The 19,611-nt window shown below is 46.4% G+C and overlaps 4 protein-coding genes across 4 annotated transcripts; 1 reads left to right on the top strand and 3 right to left on the bottom strand.

Annotated features, from left to right (window-relative positions):
- Nucleotides 1-6,050: 6,050 nt before the first annotated feature.
- On the bottom strand, nucleotides 6,051-7,906 carry H6S33_006109 (uncharacterized protein; the record flags this gene model as incomplete). The annotated part of the gene is made up of 3 exons (XM_044837529.1): nucleotides 6,051-6,366; nucleotides 6,434-7,435; nucleotides 7,518-7,906. 3 exons carry the CDS (start codon nucleotides 7,904-7,906, stop codon nucleotides 6,051-6,053), a joined length of 1,707 nt encoding a protein of 568 aa, XP_044699418.1.
- Nucleotides 7,907-8,704: 798 nt separating this feature from the next.
- Nucleotides 8,705-10,393, bottom strand: H6S33_006108 (uncharacterized protein; the record flags this gene model as incomplete). The annotated part of the gene is made up of 6 exons (XM_044837528.1): nucleotides 8,705-8,924; nucleotides 8,987-9,102; nucleotides 9,154-9,224; nucleotides 9,284-9,690; nucleotides 9,754-10,102; nucleotides 10,234-10,393. 6 exons carry the CDS (start codon nucleotides 10,391-10,393, stop codon nucleotides 8,705-8,707), a joined length of 1,323 nt encoding a protein of 440 aa, XP_044699417.1.
- A 5,752-nt stretch (nucleotides 10,394-16,145) lies between these two features.
- Nucleotides 16,146-17,741, bottom strand: H6S33_006107 (uncharacterized protein; the record flags this gene model as incomplete). Its single annotated transcript, XM_044837527.1, has 2 exons — nucleotides 16,146-17,556; nucleotides 17,620-17,741. 2 exons carry the CDS (start codon nucleotides 17,739-17,741, stop codon nucleotides 16,146-16,148), a joined length of 1,533 nt encoding a protein of 510 aa, XP_044699416.1.
- A 56-nt stretch (nucleotides 17,742-17,797) lies between these two features.
- On the top strand, nucleotides 17,798-18,884 carry H6S33_006106 (uncharacterized protein; the record flags this gene model as incomplete). The annotated part of the gene is made up of 9 exons (XM_044837526.1): nucleotides 17,798-17,806; nucleotides 17,887-17,950; nucleotides 18,010-18,046; nucleotides 18,119-18,133; nucleotides 18,251-18,277; nucleotides 18,338-18,388; nucleotides 18,580-18,615; nucleotides 18,687-18,726; nucleotides 18,801-18,884. The coding sequence occupies 9 exons, from the start codon at nucleotides 17,798-17,800 to the stop codon at nucleotides 18,882-18,884; spliced, it is 363 nt and encodes a 120-aa protein (XP_044699415.1).
- Between the last annotated feature and the right edge of the window lie 727 nt (nucleotides 18,885-19,611).

Raw genomic sequence — 19,611 nt, 5'->3', positions numbered from 1 at the left:
TGGGTGGCTTAGCCTTTCCCATGTCTCTCTGCTCTAGCTTAGAGCAAGCGGTTCCCCGGCCGGCACAAAAGCCGAGCGGTCTCTCCCTTTCTTGATGTCGAACGATGGATCGTTAGCTAATGCGCGTGGGGGACAGGGTTCACCCATGCGGGTGGAAGATCCATGGGCTACTGCAGGCAGCGCCAGGGGCGTTAATTGCTGGGGAGACCAGGTACCTACGCTAGAGAGATCGAGAAAAGGATGGAAAGAAAGAAATAAGGGTAGAAGGAAGGAAGTAAAAGCTTGGTCTACGGAGAGGCCGGCTGCGGTGAGCTTAATTGTGCGGTGTGGGATGATGAGTGATTTTCGGTGATTCGAGGGGAGGTGTATGTAACTAGAGGAACGGCGGGCTGTGGTTGGTTGGTGTTGTAGTTCTTTTCCGGGTAACTAGTAATTTAAATACTGGCGTAGCTTCATGGGCTATCACTCGCATGAATACATGAATGGTGCCAGGTCGTCTTTAGTTTAGCTCTGCTTGGCAAGGAATCGTCTGAAGTCAAAGAAATCACTATGGAAGATTTTTCCCAAATGTTATGTTCGGGGGGGGAGGGGGGAGTGGGCCAGCCCGCGAACCAGGCCAGTTACAGTCCATCTGGGCGGCGGGCGGGTCAGTTATCTGGTACTTGTGGTCTCCGTCCCAGAGCAGACCGGTACTTTATACAGTTGCGAACCCCAAATTATATTATATAAAAGAGCTATTTTCCTCGGAATATAAACCCACTTCTACGATTAGGAAACCGATGGTATGGACACTGGGATCTCTCTATAATATGGATATTTGAATGCGCTATCTCTTGATAAATTGCTATGTTTACCCCATGTTATTGTTGGCTCCGGATCCTTTGAACGCACGATTTGAGTTACTGCCGCCGTCTATGCACACGTTGAGCAAGCGAAGCATGGATTCCAACTAATGATAGTAGGGGGTGAGTGAGGACCACGAGATATCTCCTCCGGAGCCGTTACTTCGATATCCACCCGCCGTGAGGCGCCCTGAAGCACCGGAAGCTTTGAGGTCAACTAGCATACTCGAGTTGTAAGATACCTCCTTCGCTGGATGTTCTTAAACCTCGTTAAAATTTGTTGTTATGCCTCGGCGCTAGCGCTGGAGATGGGGTTTAAGCTTCCTATGGTCTTGTCGGAGATGCCTTCGAATTCTTTTTGATGCTTTGGGTGTTGAATGTCCTTTATCTCGTGTCTTCTCTCCACTCCGCTACTTTAGGTACCCACCACCGTCGATTTCTGGAGAAGACTCTTCTCGTTCTTAACGGGACGCACCTAGATAGTCCCCGGTTACATGTAACTGCATATAAGGACCTGCATACCTGTACTTTGAAGCAATGTGCGATGACGTACATGGCCGGACTTCATGCTCTTCCAGCTCACCCACCGGTTGGGGACTTGCCCTTACTTAAGCTTGCCCCCCCCCCAAAACTCCTTGATTCGGCTCTAGAAGGCGTTTCTACGGCGTCTCACCCTCTTTCCTGCTCACCACGAATGATCGCCCAAGTTTCTGACCTCTTTCTCACCAACAGGGCTAATACTAGAGTCAGCACTGTTATGATGGCGTGACCCCGTCTTGGGACATTCGCATCCTTTCCTCTCCCCACATCTCCAACAGGAGGTAACAGGTCCGGATAGCTCACCGGCAATTTTTTCTCCTACAACCTTCCCTCCTGTTTTGATCTCTTCTTGTGTGTTAGTATCCTACCGATTTTTGTATGTCCTGTTTATGATTTTGTACGTGGCTTGTTTTTTTTGTCTTTTTAAAGTTTTTCTTTCTTTTTTGATATATATGCATTTATGCATAGCGGTAACCCCGCTATAAAATCGCAATTAGCGGCCCTGATGTCTGTTTTATTAGTCACTCCATGGTGGTAATGTCTATAATGATACAGGCTTCCGCTGCCAACTCAAGAGTCCACTATATGTATATCAAGCATGTCAACGAGGTTATAAGCTCGAGACTGGATGAGATTGTCAAAGGCTCAAAGACTGAAAGTAGAGAGCATCTCAAACGAGTACTAACCCCCTTATAGCCGTATATAACTAGGCCATATGAGAGTAATAAAGCCTGATTTCGATGCCGTTGTTTGAAAGCCCGAACCTACAATCGTCCTCAAATGGTGATAGTAGAGCCCCAAACCTTGAGTTATTCTACACCACAGGGCATATTTTCATCTCCATTCTTTGCCGGAGATACTATAGCCGATCCAGATCTTGGTTGCGGGGTTTGTCGCGTCATAGAACATCACTCGGGTGCCAAGACAACACACACACCCACCCATGCTGCCCCCTAGCTTTCAGAGTCTGGTAGTGACCCATAAACGGGACAAGCTTTTGTACGCAGAACGCTCGGTGGAGACTCTGTTTGAGATATTGGTGGGTATGAGCTATGTGCTCGCGAGTTTTGCCGGGACACGTGAGGGAGCACATATCTGGAAGCTTCCTCTTTGCAGGATTTTCATGGGTATCCTGGTGTCGCAGCCTAAGACTGCTCCTTGCGGAAGCCATGGAAGTTCCCAAAGGCCGCAAAGTCTATCCTGGGCTAGATGTTATCTGGTAAGCTGAGGTCGAGGGGTGAAAGATTCCGTGCCGGTGGAGTTGGAGTCAAAGAGTTGGTAGTTTTCTCTCTTTGGGTTTATACCCCGTTTGAATCGTACCTTGATGCCTTGACCTATCACCAGATACATGGGTTAGATGCATGCTGGGGCCGTTCACGACCACGGCGTTTTAAAAAATAGATGTTATGAACAGATTTGTATTCGCGGAAATGACGATGGCTGAATTAGAAATCGTTTGTCAAAGTCCAGCGGTCGCCTTGACTCATGATAATGAATCGCACGCGATGAGATTTCCCGGGACTCAAGCTAATCTGCGGGTATGTTCTGGGAGGGGTCATAGAGGGGATGACAGGACTTCATAACCTAAACTCGTTGGCGGTGCTACCTCTGGTGTCGGTTGAAAAACCACCATTCTTTTTTGAGATGGTGGTACGTTCTTTGGTATTGCGAGTGTTGTCACGTGGACGATGGGCCAATATTTCGCTGGAGTGGAATGAATACTATGTTTATAGGTGGATATGTGGACGAATAGATCTGATGGGCGATAAAAGAACACATTATAAGCCGCTCGTATGGTAAGGGCATGAGACTAGGGCAAACATTATTTGATGCTTGGGTGTTAGCTTGTGGCCTCATGGAGCATCACTCGCGCCAAGAAATAATATTCTAACCTCACCATACACAACCAGGGTTTATATGTATCTCATTCAACCCTCCCCACCATTTTCACCCTCTGGTGGACAGGATATAAAAAAATCCGTTCTGGTTCTTGGATCCGCTGACATAGCCTGAAACCCTATCTGTTATTAATTGTAGTCTGCACTAGACGAGGCCTCATTCTTGGCCATGGTATCATCCGGGACGCCGACTGACTCGCGATCGGATGCTCTACAAAACCAAAGGGTCCTAGTCCTCCCAGAGTACTCGGTAGTCATTTGATGCTTCTATCAAGGTGAGTATTTAGCTTATTTTAATAGAACCGTGTTAACCAGATAATACAGGCGTTGACTCTAGTCCTACAATACGGGAACTGCATAGCCCTTCTGTTTTCCACGATGTGCCTTGACCGAGTTGCTCCGCTTGCCAATAGAATACCCGGGCCATTAAGTCAACACATATCTCAACGGCTCAATCTATTTGTCGGAATTAATGAATTAAACAAAAAAAAAATCTATTTGTCGGTCTACATCTCAGCCATCACAAAGCTCATCTGGAAACTCACGAGTGATGAAGCTTGATAATTGATTATTGACCTCTACTGTGAGTGATATATTACACAAAGTTCAGGCTAGGCGAAGGTCCTATCACCGCACAGAGACCAAAGTCTAACGAGGAGGACCTGTATGTCTCGACGCGTACGGAGCAGCAATAGAAATTGCGGGCGGCTTGCCTCCTACTTACCCCCTTGATGAAGTTATTAGAGCCAACGTGAACATAATCTCAAAGCTATAGAGAAGTTACGCTTTGTATTACACTTGTGATTGGCATGTTCGAAATGTTTCCGGCAACATACTTGGTTAACGAAACAGGAGAACGTGGTGTAGTACTCCATTCATTAAGCTCGAGCTTATGAAGTTCTCCGGTTGAGCGGACCAAGTTCACTCCAGTAGCCAGATCAGCGAGAACACATATATACAGGTGGAATATCTACGTGAATTGCGTCATAGGTAACCACGCGCTATATTCCCATAAACACCTCTAGATCCTATAAAGTGACTATCGAATTCAATTAGATCAAAGAATCAAAGTGAGCATTTGTATATCATAATGCGCGGGATTTCAGGTAGTTTGTCCAGAGCCTGCCATTACGAGGCCGGACGCTTCAAGCCCAAGACCAAGCGTGCACCCAAGGAATTGATTGCACTTCGTCGTGCACGCGTGTCGAAAAGTTTAATTCGAAACAAAGATTTAGTAGAATACCCTAGAAAGTGACGTTTTGGTGTAGAATTCCCGTAAGTGATTGTAGGTCATTTAAAACTCCAGCTGGCCAGTTCGTCGCATATGCCTGCCCTAATATCAAACGTTAGCTCAGAAACCGAAGCCTGGCCAAAGCCACGCCGTTCTGCGATTCATTGCAAAGAGCTTCCTCTCATTCTTACTTCTCGTGATAACACCTAGAGAGGACGGGAGTGAGAGAGCATTCCCTTCGCATCAAGTAAGAACGGTACTATGTATTCAGTCTGCCCCGAAACGACTGCCTGCCGGGTATTTTACATCTTTAAGTTTCCTCTTTGATTCGCCTCCCGCGTTAATGGTGATCTATTACTCTATGCTAGTACAGTATGGAGGTAGATAAAATAGGAGGTCTCGCATTTGAAGATGTCTAATAGACTAATGGTATCTAAAATCCAATCTTAGAGAACGAAGCATGGTTACGTGTACAAAAAAGAAAACCTACAGCAGAGTTTGTGAAATTCAAACATCCGCGTCTAACCTGACCAGCCGTCATAGTCCCACTCTATATATCACAAGGCACATATCAAAAATCATATCTACCAAACTCCATCCAATTGCTATTATCCCAGAGCGCTCCCAACATCTCAAAAAGCACACAAATCATAATACAAAACCACACAAGAGTTAACTACTACTACATGCACACACACGGCAAACCATGTCCTCAACTTAAATACTAACAGTACAAGAAACAAATTAACGATTGGGTTATTCTCTACCCAGAGATTCTCCCTCCCATTCCGCGGAATATGTTTATCTTCTTGGGGTAGGAAAAGTTGAAAAGACACCAAACATAGGAAACACGCCACCGTGGAAAGAAGCTCGAGTGGATGATAAATCCCCTTCCCAACCCTCTCTCTCCTCGTGCTGTGAATAATCGGTCCAAATCCCGTGGAAATAGCAAGATAATAATAGCTCCCATAATGAGAGGGAGTGAGGAAAGGGGAAGCCATATAAAACCAATAAAACAAGGAAGAAAAAGAAGATATCCAAGCAACTATGCAGGAGCCAAAATCACCAAGCCACCAAACCGCCGACCAGTAAGATATTGGAGATAGAAAGAGAAAGAAAATATAAGACCGTAAACAGAGGAGAAGGGGTCAGTGATGAGGAGGACCGGGGGAGAAGAAGTAGAATATATACAGTAATGTAAAATCATTGATTTTGTGCTAATATTGTTAGCATAGCCAGCCCCCCCCTGGTAACCGCGAAAATGTCAACAGAAAAAATAATAAAAACAAAATAGAAAGAAAAAAGAAAGCCGAACATCTAATAACACCGGATTTTTTTATATCGAGGGGTTGGCTGCGCTGATGTTTCACATCAACCCCATTCCTAGAAACCTGACCGTGCTCCATTCTTCTTCATCACTACCTTCACAACAGCATTCATCGTGGTCATAATCGCCAAAACGCCTCGTTTCAAATCTTTAGAGATTTTTTCCCATCATGCAATTTTTTAATCCATTAGTGAGTTGTTAAAAGTGGCATTTCACTCAACGTCATCCACCGGAGCAGTATCCATATCCTTCTCGAGCTCCACGGCCAAGCCTTGCCCAGGAATGATAAGCTCTTCCTCACCCTCCTCGCCGCTGGTAAACTTTCGGTCGCTAACATGGCTTTTTGTTCCACCGGCCGTCCAGATCTTATGCTCGAATGATCCTTTCTGCTGACCCTCATCGTGCTTGTAGATACAAGTAGGGTTGAGGCAAGGGGTGAACTTGCACTTGATCTCAGCGTGGGTAAAGTGGCAGCCGGGGCGAGTACAGCTAGGGCCGTTTCGGCAAGGTGGCATAGTGGTAGTAGGACTATTTATCGGGTCAATTATTGAAACCAAAAGAAAGAAAGAAAGAAGAATGTCACTAGGGAACTTACTGTTTATAAGGGCAAGCAGGATTCGTACAGTTAGGAAAGTACCTGCACTCCTGGTCTGGCTTTGGAATACTTGGCCTTACAGCTGCTGGTGATGGATGGGACCCAGTGCACTTTCGGTTTTTACAGGAAGCGGCAAAGGGGCACCTTTCTCCACTAACATATACAGCCCCACGTCCTGGTAAGGCGACAGGCGAGGGATGTCCAAATTGGCATTCTGGCTTTGTACACCCTGCACTGAACTTGCAAGGGATCTCCTCAGGCTTCGAGTTCGGCGGAGTTTGGGAACCCTGGTCTCCTGATGATCTTTGATCCATTGACATGTCATCACTGGTATCCATTCCTCCGTTATGCGTTGATGGCTCCGGAGGCGCTTGTATGCGATCAAATAATGATCCTCCTCCACCGGCCCGTCGGGGCTGCGATAGATTGTTTTGGTATGGGTCCTCGGGACCCATAGGCATGCCAATCGGAATCTGGTGGTGCATTGGCCCACCCATCTGACCTCCCATAGGCCCCCCCATAGGCCCTCTTACCGGTCCTCCCATCGGTCCGTTCATCGCGTTCATCGGCCCACCCATAGGACCACCCATATGCCCCATCGGCCCCCCCATTGGCCCCCCCATTGGCCCTGGCATCTGCATATTCATATGCGGTGGTGGGTTTTGTCCTGGAATGAACGGAATCATATGCGACTGTTGCTGAAACATATGGTAGAACTGCATTTGCTGCTGCGGGTTCAAGTTCCCAAAATTTCCTGCAAACCCATTTCTGCCGCCGCCCATGCGATTTTGATGGGGTCGGTTGTTGTTCATACCTCCCCGCATCGGCCCTTTTGACGGTCCCTTAGGAGGCTCGCGTTTATGGGTATCGATTCTACCGGACGCCCCCGCATTGACGCGATGAAGGGGGTCATCCGGCTTCCTCTCCATAGCTTTGAACAGCTGGTTCATCAATCGCCGGTTCGGCTGGTTCGTCTGTCTCATCGCTTTTGGCGCAGTTGGCCTAGAGAAAAAAAATGTTAGAACGTCACGATTACCGCCACAACGTTTTTTTTTTTTTTTATCACCAGGCGAATTTGACTTACACTCCATCCTGGGGAGCGATCTCATCCATCAGATCCCCCATCTCGTGATCTAACGAGGCTGACACCGGAGGTTGTTGTGCTGGCTGCTCATTGCTCGGCTCTGCCTTCTGCTGCTCCGTCATAACACTTCCCTTCAAAGCGTCCACCTGCTCGAACAACCATTTAGAAAACTCAGTTGCGCTAGAGTCCTCGGGGCTAAGTCCAAGAAGATCACCCGACAACTCTGACGCAATCTGTTCCTGGTTCTTCCCATTCACGATCATGAGGCATATGTACTCGCTGAGGGGAGAACTGTCCTCGCCACCGATGCTCCAGCCTATATCCACCAGCTTTGGCTGAATACGGGTCGCGAGTGCGTCCGTAAGTGAGGTGTTCATGACGAGGGCCATGGTGCGGTTAGATTTGCAAGTTGTGAATAAACGAGGGTAGTTTGAACTGAACGGAAAAAAATCGCGTCTATGTTCGGAGAGCTGGATGCGCCTCTCGGAAAGAGAGAAGGCGGTACTCGCTCACAGGGGCAAACGAGTCCGTGTTTTTGGGGTCGCAGGCGGGCAGGCAAACAGGGGGCTACAGATGATGAGGGCTAGGTGCAAGGGGAAAAACGATCGTATATTAAGCTGTTGGCTAGGTACACGAGGTGATCGATAAAGATGAGAGGGGGTGGGTGGTGTTAGAGGCGAGAGAGTCTTCTATGGAGAGAAAGAGAGAGTTGTGTGATGTGAGGTGGGAAGAAGCTTCGGGGGATGACTGAGCAGCCGCTGCCAAGGCTCAGGGCAGACACATCTTACAAAGTTACATACCACCAAACGACTTGATACTTCTCTTCTGGGTACTAGTAGTTCACCACAAGCAAATGGTGTAACGTGCATACATCATGTCCTGCATCATTGCATGGAAGTCTGACAGCGAACAAATTGCGCACTACTCAAAACACATTCAGGCACACAACACGATTACTTTAAACCACTTCACCTCATAGCCGCGTAGGAAAGGGTGAACTACATACTTTCACTGCAACTCACTTCACAATAGTATAAAATATACAATTCTCATAACGTCGTTAACATTCGCACTAAAGTAAATACATAGAAAAGAAAACCATCTCCAAACGAGTGCCAGGACCCCTGAAGAAAAAGGAGAAAAAATCATCGAAAATTTTCGAACCCTTGCTGCCTAGAAGCTCTGCACTAGCACTTGGCGGGCTTGAAAGAAAGCACCACGTCTTCTCCCGGCGACCCAACAATCTCAGTCTGCATCCACTGTACCTTCGTCATCCGTGGCTCAATCGCCTCAAACTCCTGGAACAGTCTAACGATCGTGTAACCCATCTCTGTCAGGGCAAATTGCTGCCCAATACAGATCCGTGGGCCGCCGTTGAATGGGATATATTGCCAGCTCTTGGGTACCCTTTTTAATGTTAGTCTTTCACCTTTGTTTATGGGTTTTGAAGGCTGGATTTGAGGGTGTACCATTTGCTCCACCTATCAGGGTCAAATTCATTGACGCCGGGCCCAAAGATATCTTCTCTTCTTTGCATTGTCAAGGTTGAGTATGCGATGGGTGTATCTTTGGGAACTCCAACAGGCTAGAAAGAGATCAGTCACCAAGCTATGAACTTAACGAAGCAGTGTCTTACTTCGTTCCCATCAACACCAGCTCCGCGAGGCAGATATGTATCTTTCAAAGAAGTTCTGACATTAAATGGCACTACCCTCTAAGTTAGTGACCCCCCTATATAATGATGGGGAAATAAGGATTTGGCCTACCGGCAGGATATAATCTAAGAGTTTCATTAATGATTGCTGCCAAATATTTCATATTCTTCAAATCTGAGTATGTTGGGTTATTATCCGGCCCAACGGAACTCAAGATCTCCTCCCTCAACTTTCGCACCACCTCCGGCTTTTTCGACAACTCGTGGAAGGTCCAACTTAGAGTAGCAGCTGTCGTATCCCTCGCAGCTAATAACACCGCTACAAGCTGATCTCGCAACATACGTTTATCGCGTGTAAATTCGGCAAGAGCATGCAGGAAGTTGTAGTTCTTCTCGGTCTTGTCCTTAAGTTCGGAGGGCTTCAACTGGAGGGTTTGTTCAACATAGGGTTCGACAAAGGAGTTGAGAATAGCGAGGTTCTTGTTGAATTTTCCGCGGGGAAAGAGATGTTCGGCTGGTCTAATATGACATCAGCTCACCTCTCTTCTGGAAAATAGAAAGAAAAATACGAAGATCCCGTACCCAACTCTTGAAATATCGTTCATAAACTTCTGCAAGTCCGCGAACGCTACTGCAAACTCTGCACGTGGACTTCCCAAACTGTTGACGGTATTCCCTAATAGAAACTCTGTGGCTATATCCAGAGTGTATCGATAAAACAGATCTTTTATATCAACAGTGCTACCATCATGCGGGATGAGGGACATCATGTGGGTGATGTTTCGTTCGAAGGTTTCGAGGTCAGAGATACGGTCTTTGATGAACTGGGGTCGGATGAGTTGACGGGAAGAGTGCCATTCACTGCCATCGGTTGTGAAGATACTGTTGCCCAGGAATGGAAGCCATTGTCGATGGAAATCTTCGCCCTTGCCTATGTTTGAAGAGAAACATTAGCTGGTTGACTTTCATGTCAAGAAACCTCATTTACTACACCGTTCCAGCCACTAGACAAGCAGAAGGCAAACCCCCAAAGCTAAGAATTAGTCGTAGGAAGACACATACCATAATCAGAAAACTGTGCTGCCAAGATCGCCTTGATATTCTCTGGATCCTCTGTCAAGATGATTCTCTGTCCAAGCAGCTCCATCTCCACCGTATGCCCCGAACTATCAAATCTCCTCCTCCAAAGCTCAAAGTTTTGATTTTTCCATGCCATGTGCATTGTGTCTGCTATCACATCCAGACCTAACCACCGCCAAAATTACCATCATATCGCCGACAACTCAAAGAATGGGTTGAAAAAATATCTACCAAAGAGAAATGGGTAAGTATTAACATTTGGAGCTCGGGCTCCTAGCTTTCGAATCCGGAGGTTCTGGCGAATTTTGGCGAAGCAGAAGGTCAAAATTGAAGTCACTAGGAGAGTGAGTGCTATCCCAGGGGCAGATTGCTGCAGTGCGTCGAGCAACATTGTTTAATGTTACTTGAGTTTGAAAGTACTTGTGTAAGGAAAGCAAGTAAGTGATTTTATGAGTTTATGGTTATTGTAGATATGTAGGCACCGGTAGAATATGTATTAGGAGTAAAGAAAACCCTATATCGACGTAAATCAAGTCGTTATATAAATCATGGATGCCATGATCTGCCCTAGCCAGTTCGCGGGCATAAATTGTCCGCTAGTGCTCCCCCTCTCGTGGTACCGGACTCCGGGTTCCCTGGCCGGGGGAATTCATGTCCCTCAAGCAAAGATGATGCGGACTAAAATAAAAACAATTCGTCCGCGCTGGAACCGAGCCCGTGCTGCTCCTTGGTGTTGAATCCACATTCTGTTTTGCGTTAAACCTTGGAGCCTTGACGCTGTGGCCAGCGGCCACCCTTGCTTTGCCGTTCTCTGGGGTGTGCGCAAGCAAGGCAAGCATTATGTTTAGGATCTTCCTTCAAAGTTTAAGCGAGCACCACCAAAACCTTTGTAACCTCCAGAGTCCTTACTACTAGATCCTGGCTAAAACGCCTACCTCGCATTGGAAAAATAGTAACAAACCTGGAGAGACGTTATTAAAAACACTATCAATGATTGTTCGAATCGGCGTACCGAGCCATCAACCAATTGTCTTACAAGTGAAACCCAAAAAAACTGTTCGTTGATCTTGGCAGATCCCCCTTTCGAATTGTAACGGATGCGGGGCGGGAACAGATGCAATCGATATCACAAGCTCCCTCGGTAGAATGAAATATAAAATGTTGAGATCTGATCTCGAAGCGAGCAACCACACTCTCATTTTTCTGTAACTACTCTATGAACGACGTTTCATGTGTTGTTGTCACTGGCGTGACGTTACTAATATTGTATCTCGGGATTGACCGAGCCAGTAAGGATGAATTAAGGTTTGAGGTTGAATTGCAAGGTTCGCCGTCACGCCTTGGACCTTCCACTTAGGCCCAGAAATCAGGTGTATTTAGCTCTCATCCTAACTTCTGGCATTTCCTTTGGCTTTTGGAGGAGGCGAAAAGGAATTATGAAAAGCCAGTCGACGTAGCACGACCGCTGCCCAGAGAACGACATCGATGAGCACACCATCTTTTCTCTTGACCCTGGTGGCAGTTATCAGGCGGTTTTAATTTATATATATTCGAAAGATCCGCCCGTTAATATGTTAAAGTACATGTAGATGGCATACAGCCGTTCAGCAGCCCTGTCGCTCAAATGGCTGTTGAGGTCATTATCGACGACGATATACCACTGGGAAGAAAAGGCTATCACCGGATTGTTTCTCTTCCGAACCATGCACACTGGTGGGGTTCGGTACGAGAGGATGATGGTTGTATGTATTCCGCCGATTTGTATCCGAGTAGGTTGGGGTAGATGGGTCATGTGGGGATGAGTTATTTGGATGCCCTTGGATTCGACTGAGTAATGACAATCTATCCCATGGCCACGCTCAAAGGTTCGACGTCATTACATACCTAACTAAAGTGCGCACTATATGAGTTTTCACGAAACTATCATGCCTCCTATGACCAATCACTTAGTTGTTTGCATACGCAAGCTATTACTCCGGCCCTCTCCCTCTTCTTCTCAACCTAGACGCATGTTTGGTTGGGCCATGCTAGTCATGGGAGGAATGTGAAAACTTTTTTGATTCAGGGATCTACCTAGATTCTTTAAATCCATGATTGCGTGCTTGGAGTTGAAATCCTTTGCGCCTTTACTGACACTATGCTATCGTATGCGGGGACGGAGCTTTTCAAAATCAAGCCTATAGGTCATTATTGTAAGTTTTCCTCTTTTCAGTTATCGTCAATACACTTAGCTGACTTGAGAAAACCGACCAAAAGAGCTATCCAAAACTCCCTAGGCCATTTGTTCCCTCAGTGCCAAGTTCGGCCATCAAGGTAAACTGTGAAGGACGACCTACACGTACGCCCCACGGCCGCTCTAGCCAGATGTTGGAATAACTTTTAATGCAAACCCAAAACCTCGATTCCACCTCAAGCTCATATAGTACCAGTACCATGGTCAGATGCCGCCTCCCCTGCCTTGTCCCAATAATAGCTCTATTTTGAATTTTCGGCAACGATCATATATTATCACTCGCCACGCCTAACCACGCTTTACCTATGTTTCCCACCCTCCTACATGAAACATAGAACACTTTCTACCAATTCAATGCGATAGCTAGTTCTACAACCACGCCCTTAACATCAGACGCACCTTGCGCAATCTGGCTGTTATCTACTGGCTAAATTCAACTACCGCTTACCTTCCTGGACCCTCCTAGCGAGTACAAACTCTGCCATTAGAGACTTTAAGCCACCAAAGATTTCTAGCAAGAACAAAAAGGATCAGCGCAAAAAAGATCGACCCTCGTCGCTCACTTCCAAACTGGTAGTTTTGAGGCTCTTACTACTGCTTAATATAGCCAAAAAATTACCAGTCTTGTGTTAGTTTCTCCTTTGACCCTGGATCGCTGATCTTTTTTGTCCGACGATCTTTTTTGTTGTTGTTAAAAATTTGGATGGCTTAAACTCTCTATTAATACTATGCAATGATGTCGGACCTCGCCTGTGGACATCATTGCCGGTGGATATTTGAAACCGCTTACTATGCTGTAGGTATATGCAGTACTGCGCTGGGTACCATGAGTCGAATCGGATGAACCGGTGGAGGTGCCTTATAAAGCGAGTGCTGGAGGTACCTACCAAAAGAAGAGAGACATAGGACACTTGGCGCATCTCCATGTCTCATACATAACAGTTTTAACCTCCTCTGCCTTTTTTCTCGACGTCCTCTATTCCCTCAAGTCAGAGGTGGCCAGATATAATTGAATCGGGTAATATACTAGGCTCGTTCCAACCTTCTACCCACGACCAGCACCTTGCTTCTCGTATAGGATGTACACAAGACATGCAGTAATATACCTTTTTTCACGCACTCAATAATCGGCCTTGGCTTTAAATTTTGGGTGATGATGCAATCCCTCGAAACTCGCCACGAACCCCGGGCCGCTGTACACCAGAGAAATTTTATTTAAACAGGTCCAACTCTCCCTCTTGTGTCTTATTCTAATTTCTTCATCAGTAATGCCGTTGTCATCCATCATTCAATGTTATCTTGAGCAAGACCCATCAAATTATCGGAACACACACCGGAATATACTATTTTCGAGCGAGACAACCTAAATTAGGGCGTTATCATAAATATATAGAGTTATCACGGCAATGAAACTCTTAAAATTCAGGAACTAAGTCGTTCCATTCAAAAAATCTTCGTTAGAGGTTTTGCCCAAATTTACGTGGATCTTGATAGTTTCCTTCATTCTCTTCATTTACGATGAAATTTGTGAGGATATTACAGAGATAGTCGTTCAGAGATATTCATTCAGAGATGTAAGGAATTGAAGAAGGTTGACACTTCTATCTGTTGTTCTGAGTGGTGATTCTTATAGGCCTAGGACTTTAATTGACTTGCAGCCTAAGGATTCGGTCATGACCAATGGCTATAGTGTTAAACCAGTATCAACTATCGTACAGGGTGTACCTACATCCTAAAATATCTATAGTTTGAATACCTAACTTTCATCATTACCATATCTTGAGTGATGATAGAGTTGGCAGAAACGCGGAAGGAATTTAAGACAGACCATATATAGTAAGAAATCCGGTAGCTACTCTCATACAAGGTTTCGTGAGAGCAACACTTGAAAGAAAGCTTCTTTGAAGGTGGCTTGTGGGAGTGGCTAATGGCGCCTCCGCCTTCAGTTCAAGTAATGACTGTTACTGGGTAATACATACATCGATTATGGTCGACGGCCCGGTGGTGTTACGGATTGGGCTCCAAACCCATTTGTAGAATATAATCCCCGCCCCGGCCCTTCACCTTGAAGATACTACTAGTTACTCCCAAGTCCATTGAATATCTCTTCATAAAATATAGCGTACGTACATCGCAAATTCCAACTCAAGATGTGTCATTGGACGGTTGGCTGAGGCCAAGCGAGTGATATCTTGTGCGCCGGTCAACCACCCATCAACGCAACTTGATATCGAAGCCATGTGCACACCAAAACAGAATGAAAATTCTCATCAAACTACGCACAGATCATTCTACTCCACCTGATTGATGCTGGTGTTAGCGAAATGTAACAAACATTCTGGCTTGGGCGGCGGGCATCTGAAGTGGGGTTCTTCTTTTCCAGCACTAGCAAAGACAAAGTGAGGGCCCTCATGCTGTTTCCCATTATAGCGATATCTTTATCGAAAGGTAGCGGGATGTATAGCTGGATGAGCTCGTTGGGGCTATTTCCTCAATTTGCTGATGAAGGCATGAGTTTTATGGAAACCTTGATGGGGTGGTGGTCGGTGACTGTAGGTGAAGTGCTCGCGGATAGTGTTTGTGGTTGCGATCACAAGGGGTTGATAGTTGTAGTTACGATTATGGCGGGGCTGTTCTCGAAAGAAAAAAGAAGAGCTGTTTGAGTACCAAAGCAACTACATACTTATACGTAGCTAAATTTCCTACATCAACATGTACACTAGCTAGCTAGTATATAGCGAAAGCTTGCTATAACGGTACCTTCTATAAGGGTAATCTCTCTATAACGGTAGCACTTCTCGGTCCTTTTTGCCCGGATTTCAGCACAATCACCTCTTATATAAGGGTAATCTCTCTATAACGGTACCAAATTCCGGTCCCGAGCGTACCGTTATAGCAAGCTTTCGCTGTACATGTAGTTACAACCAACCATCACGCACAGTACTTACACCATAGAAGGCTCCTTTCCATCCCAACTCACCACATTTTCCTTCCATGGAAAAATGCTCTGAAGCACTCTCTATACGATTTTGACCGAATGGAAATGATCGGTATTGCATGAATTTCTGACACTCATGCCATGCATGAAAATAAAAATCTTAAAAATTCGAGCAGTGGTTATAAATAAATTCTATATGGTGCCTATATAGAGCGCGAAGGTTAGACACACACACAATCGTACTAGATGCACCAATGGTATCTAGAGGGTTCTAGCATTGGCTGGCAGTTAGATAGCGACTCGAAGCATCTACCCAAAAATATCACCCCAAGTTAGACCTTTTTAGAAACATATATGTACTCGCCAAAAAATAAAGTCTGGCGGTGAAATAAGTACCGTTGCAGCGCAGCCATTCGGCCAGGTACTTAATTCACCCCCAGACTTTATTTTTTGGCGAGTAGAAGAGTATAAACTGTTGAGAACAAAAAGCAGGCGGTCACACGGACACCACAAGAAAAATGATTAGCAGGACAATAAGCTCTCATTGGCCTCATCCGCAATCTGTTCAATATAAAGTACACCAGCTACAACCAGCTACAACCAGCAAGCAATGCAAGAAAAAGACAACAAAAATTCAAAACCAAAAACAAAGCTTCATCCCGCTAACAAACCATCTATTAAAAACACATTCATAATAAAAATACAGACAAAGTTATGACTCAGCTAGGCTTTCCCTTTCCCTTTCCCATACCTCTCCTCGACTAGTTTCCCTACCACTCCCGCATCGTTCTTATCACCTTTCTTCACTTTTGCACCGCCACCTCTCTTCCGTTTCGATCCAGAACCCTTTTTCTTCTCCTGGTAGCCGTCATCTTCGTCTTCGTCGCCAAAGTCCCTGCTGCCTCCAAAGCCGAAGTCAATGTCGAAGGCATCACGATCTGCGGATTCAAGGAGTGCCGCATGGCGTTTTGCTTTTTCTGCATCTTCTCTTGAAGTGGTAGAGGAGGAAGAGATTGGGTTGAGGCTTGAGGCTTTTGCAAGAGCTGCTGCGAGAGCGGGGTCGGAGAGGAGTGAGCTAGCGGTAGGTGGTTGGTACTTTTGCTCTCGTGATGAGGAACTGCTGCTGGGTTCGTCGCCAAAGTAATTTAGTTTTGGTCGTGGTGGAGGAGGCATTGATGTTGGTGGTGGAGGCGGGATGTTCTCGTCGTTGTCGGGTTTGAGCTTTTTGCTACTTCCGGGCTCGCGATCCGAGTCATCAGAGTCGGAATCAGAGTCAGAGTCTTGTAGGCCGGCGAGAGGATTGTATTCCGTCCCTGCACCCTCGAAGATATCAATATCTTCGTCCTCTTCGTCCTCTTTGATCTGCACCCCCGGCCTCGGAGGTGGTGGCATCATCCCTAACGGCGCACTCGTTGGGTCTGGAGCTTCTAAAGCTGCCTTCTTCCCCTTGTCGCGTTTTACCATCTTTTTGACACGGCCGTCCGGAAGTGTGACATACTTCACCTTCTCCCGTTCTGGTTCTACCGGCTTCTGTTTTTCCTTCGGCTTCACTTCACCGATCTTTCGAAACTTTGCGCCCAATGCCGGTTGGGCGGCCTCTTTTGCCGCTCTCCGTGACTCTTTTAGTGCCGCCAGGATCTCAGCTCGCGTTTTCGGTACCGGCGCTGCCTTTACTCCCTTCTTCTCCTTCTTTTCCTTCTCGGCCACCACAACCTCGCTCTCGAGCGCCTTCTCGAGCTTATCCTCCACATCTTCTTCCTCTTCTTCTTCCATGCCTACATCATTCTCCTGGTCTTTATTCATGACGTCCTCTCCGCGCCGAATCTTCTCTAGTAGTGCAAAATCGAGACCCTTGACCAGATGTGTACTCTTGACATCACCCCCGAGAAGCTTTGTCTGGCGCACATACTCGTCACGATCTATTTTTCCTTCTTTTGCCAGTTCTGCTAGTGCTTCGAGGCGCTCATCATCTGCGCCGTCATCGCGGGTCTTCGAACGGTCTACGTATCCTTCAGGTAAAGCTGTACCCAAAGGGGCGGCGGAAGAACGGAATTTCCGTGCGGGCTTCGGATTGAGAGCGGCGTTATGGGCGGCAACTTGTTTCGCAAAGTCGGATTGGGTCGCTACGGAGCGCCTACTTGTATGGCATGGTTAGTGGTGTGAGCTCGGGGGAGGTAGAAGGAGGGAGCTTGCGTACGGGGTCATGGGCATTGAGGAACGCTGGCGGGAACCAAGACTGGGGGTAGCAGATGTACCGCCATTGTTGGGACGCTCGGAGCGAGGGGTTTCGAGGAGTTTGCGGAACTGCGCGTTGTTCATGATGGATGGGGGGGTTGTTAATGAAGTATCTGGGATGTCTGCCAGACATCGCGAGAATGGCCAAGGTAGGTAGGGTAACCTGTCTTTAGTCAGCTGACGCATATGCGGGTGATATTTGATGATACAAACATGCGCGTAATTGTAGGTGCGTACCGCCAATGCGATATCTCAGAGATGCATGTTCCGTGTTGGCCCGAAAGGAAGCCAAAGTGGGCGACGGACACATCTTCTTCAACTCGCCCGCCTTAATCCTCATGGAGATGGATAGAACTATTAACAATCATAATTCTTCCTCAGATCCATGAGTATATATACACCACACAACCGCGATTATACAACGCTCGACACGACTGTTATAGCACTTGGCTTATCTTCAGGTTTTATCCGCTAGGGTGAATGACATCCAGTCTTGAGAAACTAGAGATTGAGCAAGAAGAGCCTGTCAACCATAATTATATATAAGGCCACTTCGATCAATTATTATAATATCTACGTCCCGCAAGCGATAGAGACAAAGGATGGGCATGTTTTATCAAGTACTGAGCTTAACTATTGGAACGTTACCTGAAATACTATGCTGATCAAGGCCCTCTCAGTTGCAAACTCTATATTCTCAAGCTCATGATCAACAATGACCTCGAAATTAGGTAATCGGCGCTGGTGCAAATCAAAAGCCCAAGTCATCATTCTCATGTACGTAGCCGCCCTCTTTATGTAATAAACCCCGCATCTATATGGTACTACTCATCTACTCTACGGCCCATCTTGCATATATACATACATGTATATCATCAAAAGCAGCCAAGCACTTCCGTTTCTTAACAGCCGTGGTACCAAGAATTGAGGTAAAGTACCGAGTAAACAATAAAAATAGGTAGGCCTCCGAGCGTAACCATCAAAAACTTGTTATCAACGTAGGCTTAATTCTGGTTTGTTTGGCGATAGGTACAAGGCTGGAAGGAAATGTTCGGTATTCTATTCTGGGGTATGTAGCAACCTGATAACGATAGTGCGGCAACCGACATGCGCAGTATCAAACAAGGCTGAAATGCAAGAAAGAAACATTCGTTTCACAAGAGTTGTCAAACTCGAATTCTCGAATTTCAATTCAAATCACCGCGGAGAAGTAGTGATTTAATTTGAGATATGTCTGCAATTTAATGGCACCGGTTAATAGAAGATGTGTATTGATCATGAAGATGTTTCTCTTTCAGGCCCTGAAAGATTCTGACGATGTACCTACCTACATCCTACCTACATACCTACACTGTAAGGGCTTTTGACGTGGCCTTAACAGCACGGGCCGTTCGTGCGCGCGCCGCAGCTCAACATCTCTGGAGTTGAAAACTCAAGACAGCGAATCAAACCCCAAAGGCGAAAGTGTGTGTGTGTGTATGTAATCAATCCCATCACGTTTTGGCTTGGCAGAAAACTCACCTCCTTCTTCCCCGGAGCCTTTCTCTCCTTCCTTTCTTTCGACCATTCTGAGGCTTCTTCCCCAGTCATACACTCATCTCCAGTTGTCCACCCAAAACAGACACCTTTCACCCACTCATATTCCTTCTCCTCCCTCCCTCTCCTTCTTACTCTCCCCCCTCCTCCTTCTCCCTCTAATCCCCCCCATCCATCCCCCCCCCCTGTAGGCGCAAGTAATTGTCAACGTCGCGATCACGTCTACACGGGAATCTGTTACCACTTCTACACGCCTCCCCAGCCTTCAATCACGTCTATTTCAACTATTTACTACTAGCAGCAGCAGCAGAAGCAGCAGCTAGGTTTTTCATCTCCTACTGACTTCTTCATCTGTCTACTGCTCCCCCATCTACATTTGGCCCTTTTCCGCTTCCTTTCGGCCTCACTCTTCCCCAAA

The sequence above is a fragment of the Morchella sextelata genome (assembly GCF_020137385.1).
Source record: "Morchella sextelata strain SCLS chromosome Unknown scls_2, whole genome shotgun sequence".
Lineage (NCBI taxonomy): Eukaryota > Fungi > Ascomycota > Pezizomycetes > Pezizales > Morchellaceae > Morchella > Morchella sextelata.
The sequence above is the reverse complement of the archived record's forward strand: the minus strand, read 5'-3'. Positions and strand labels throughout refer to the sequence as shown.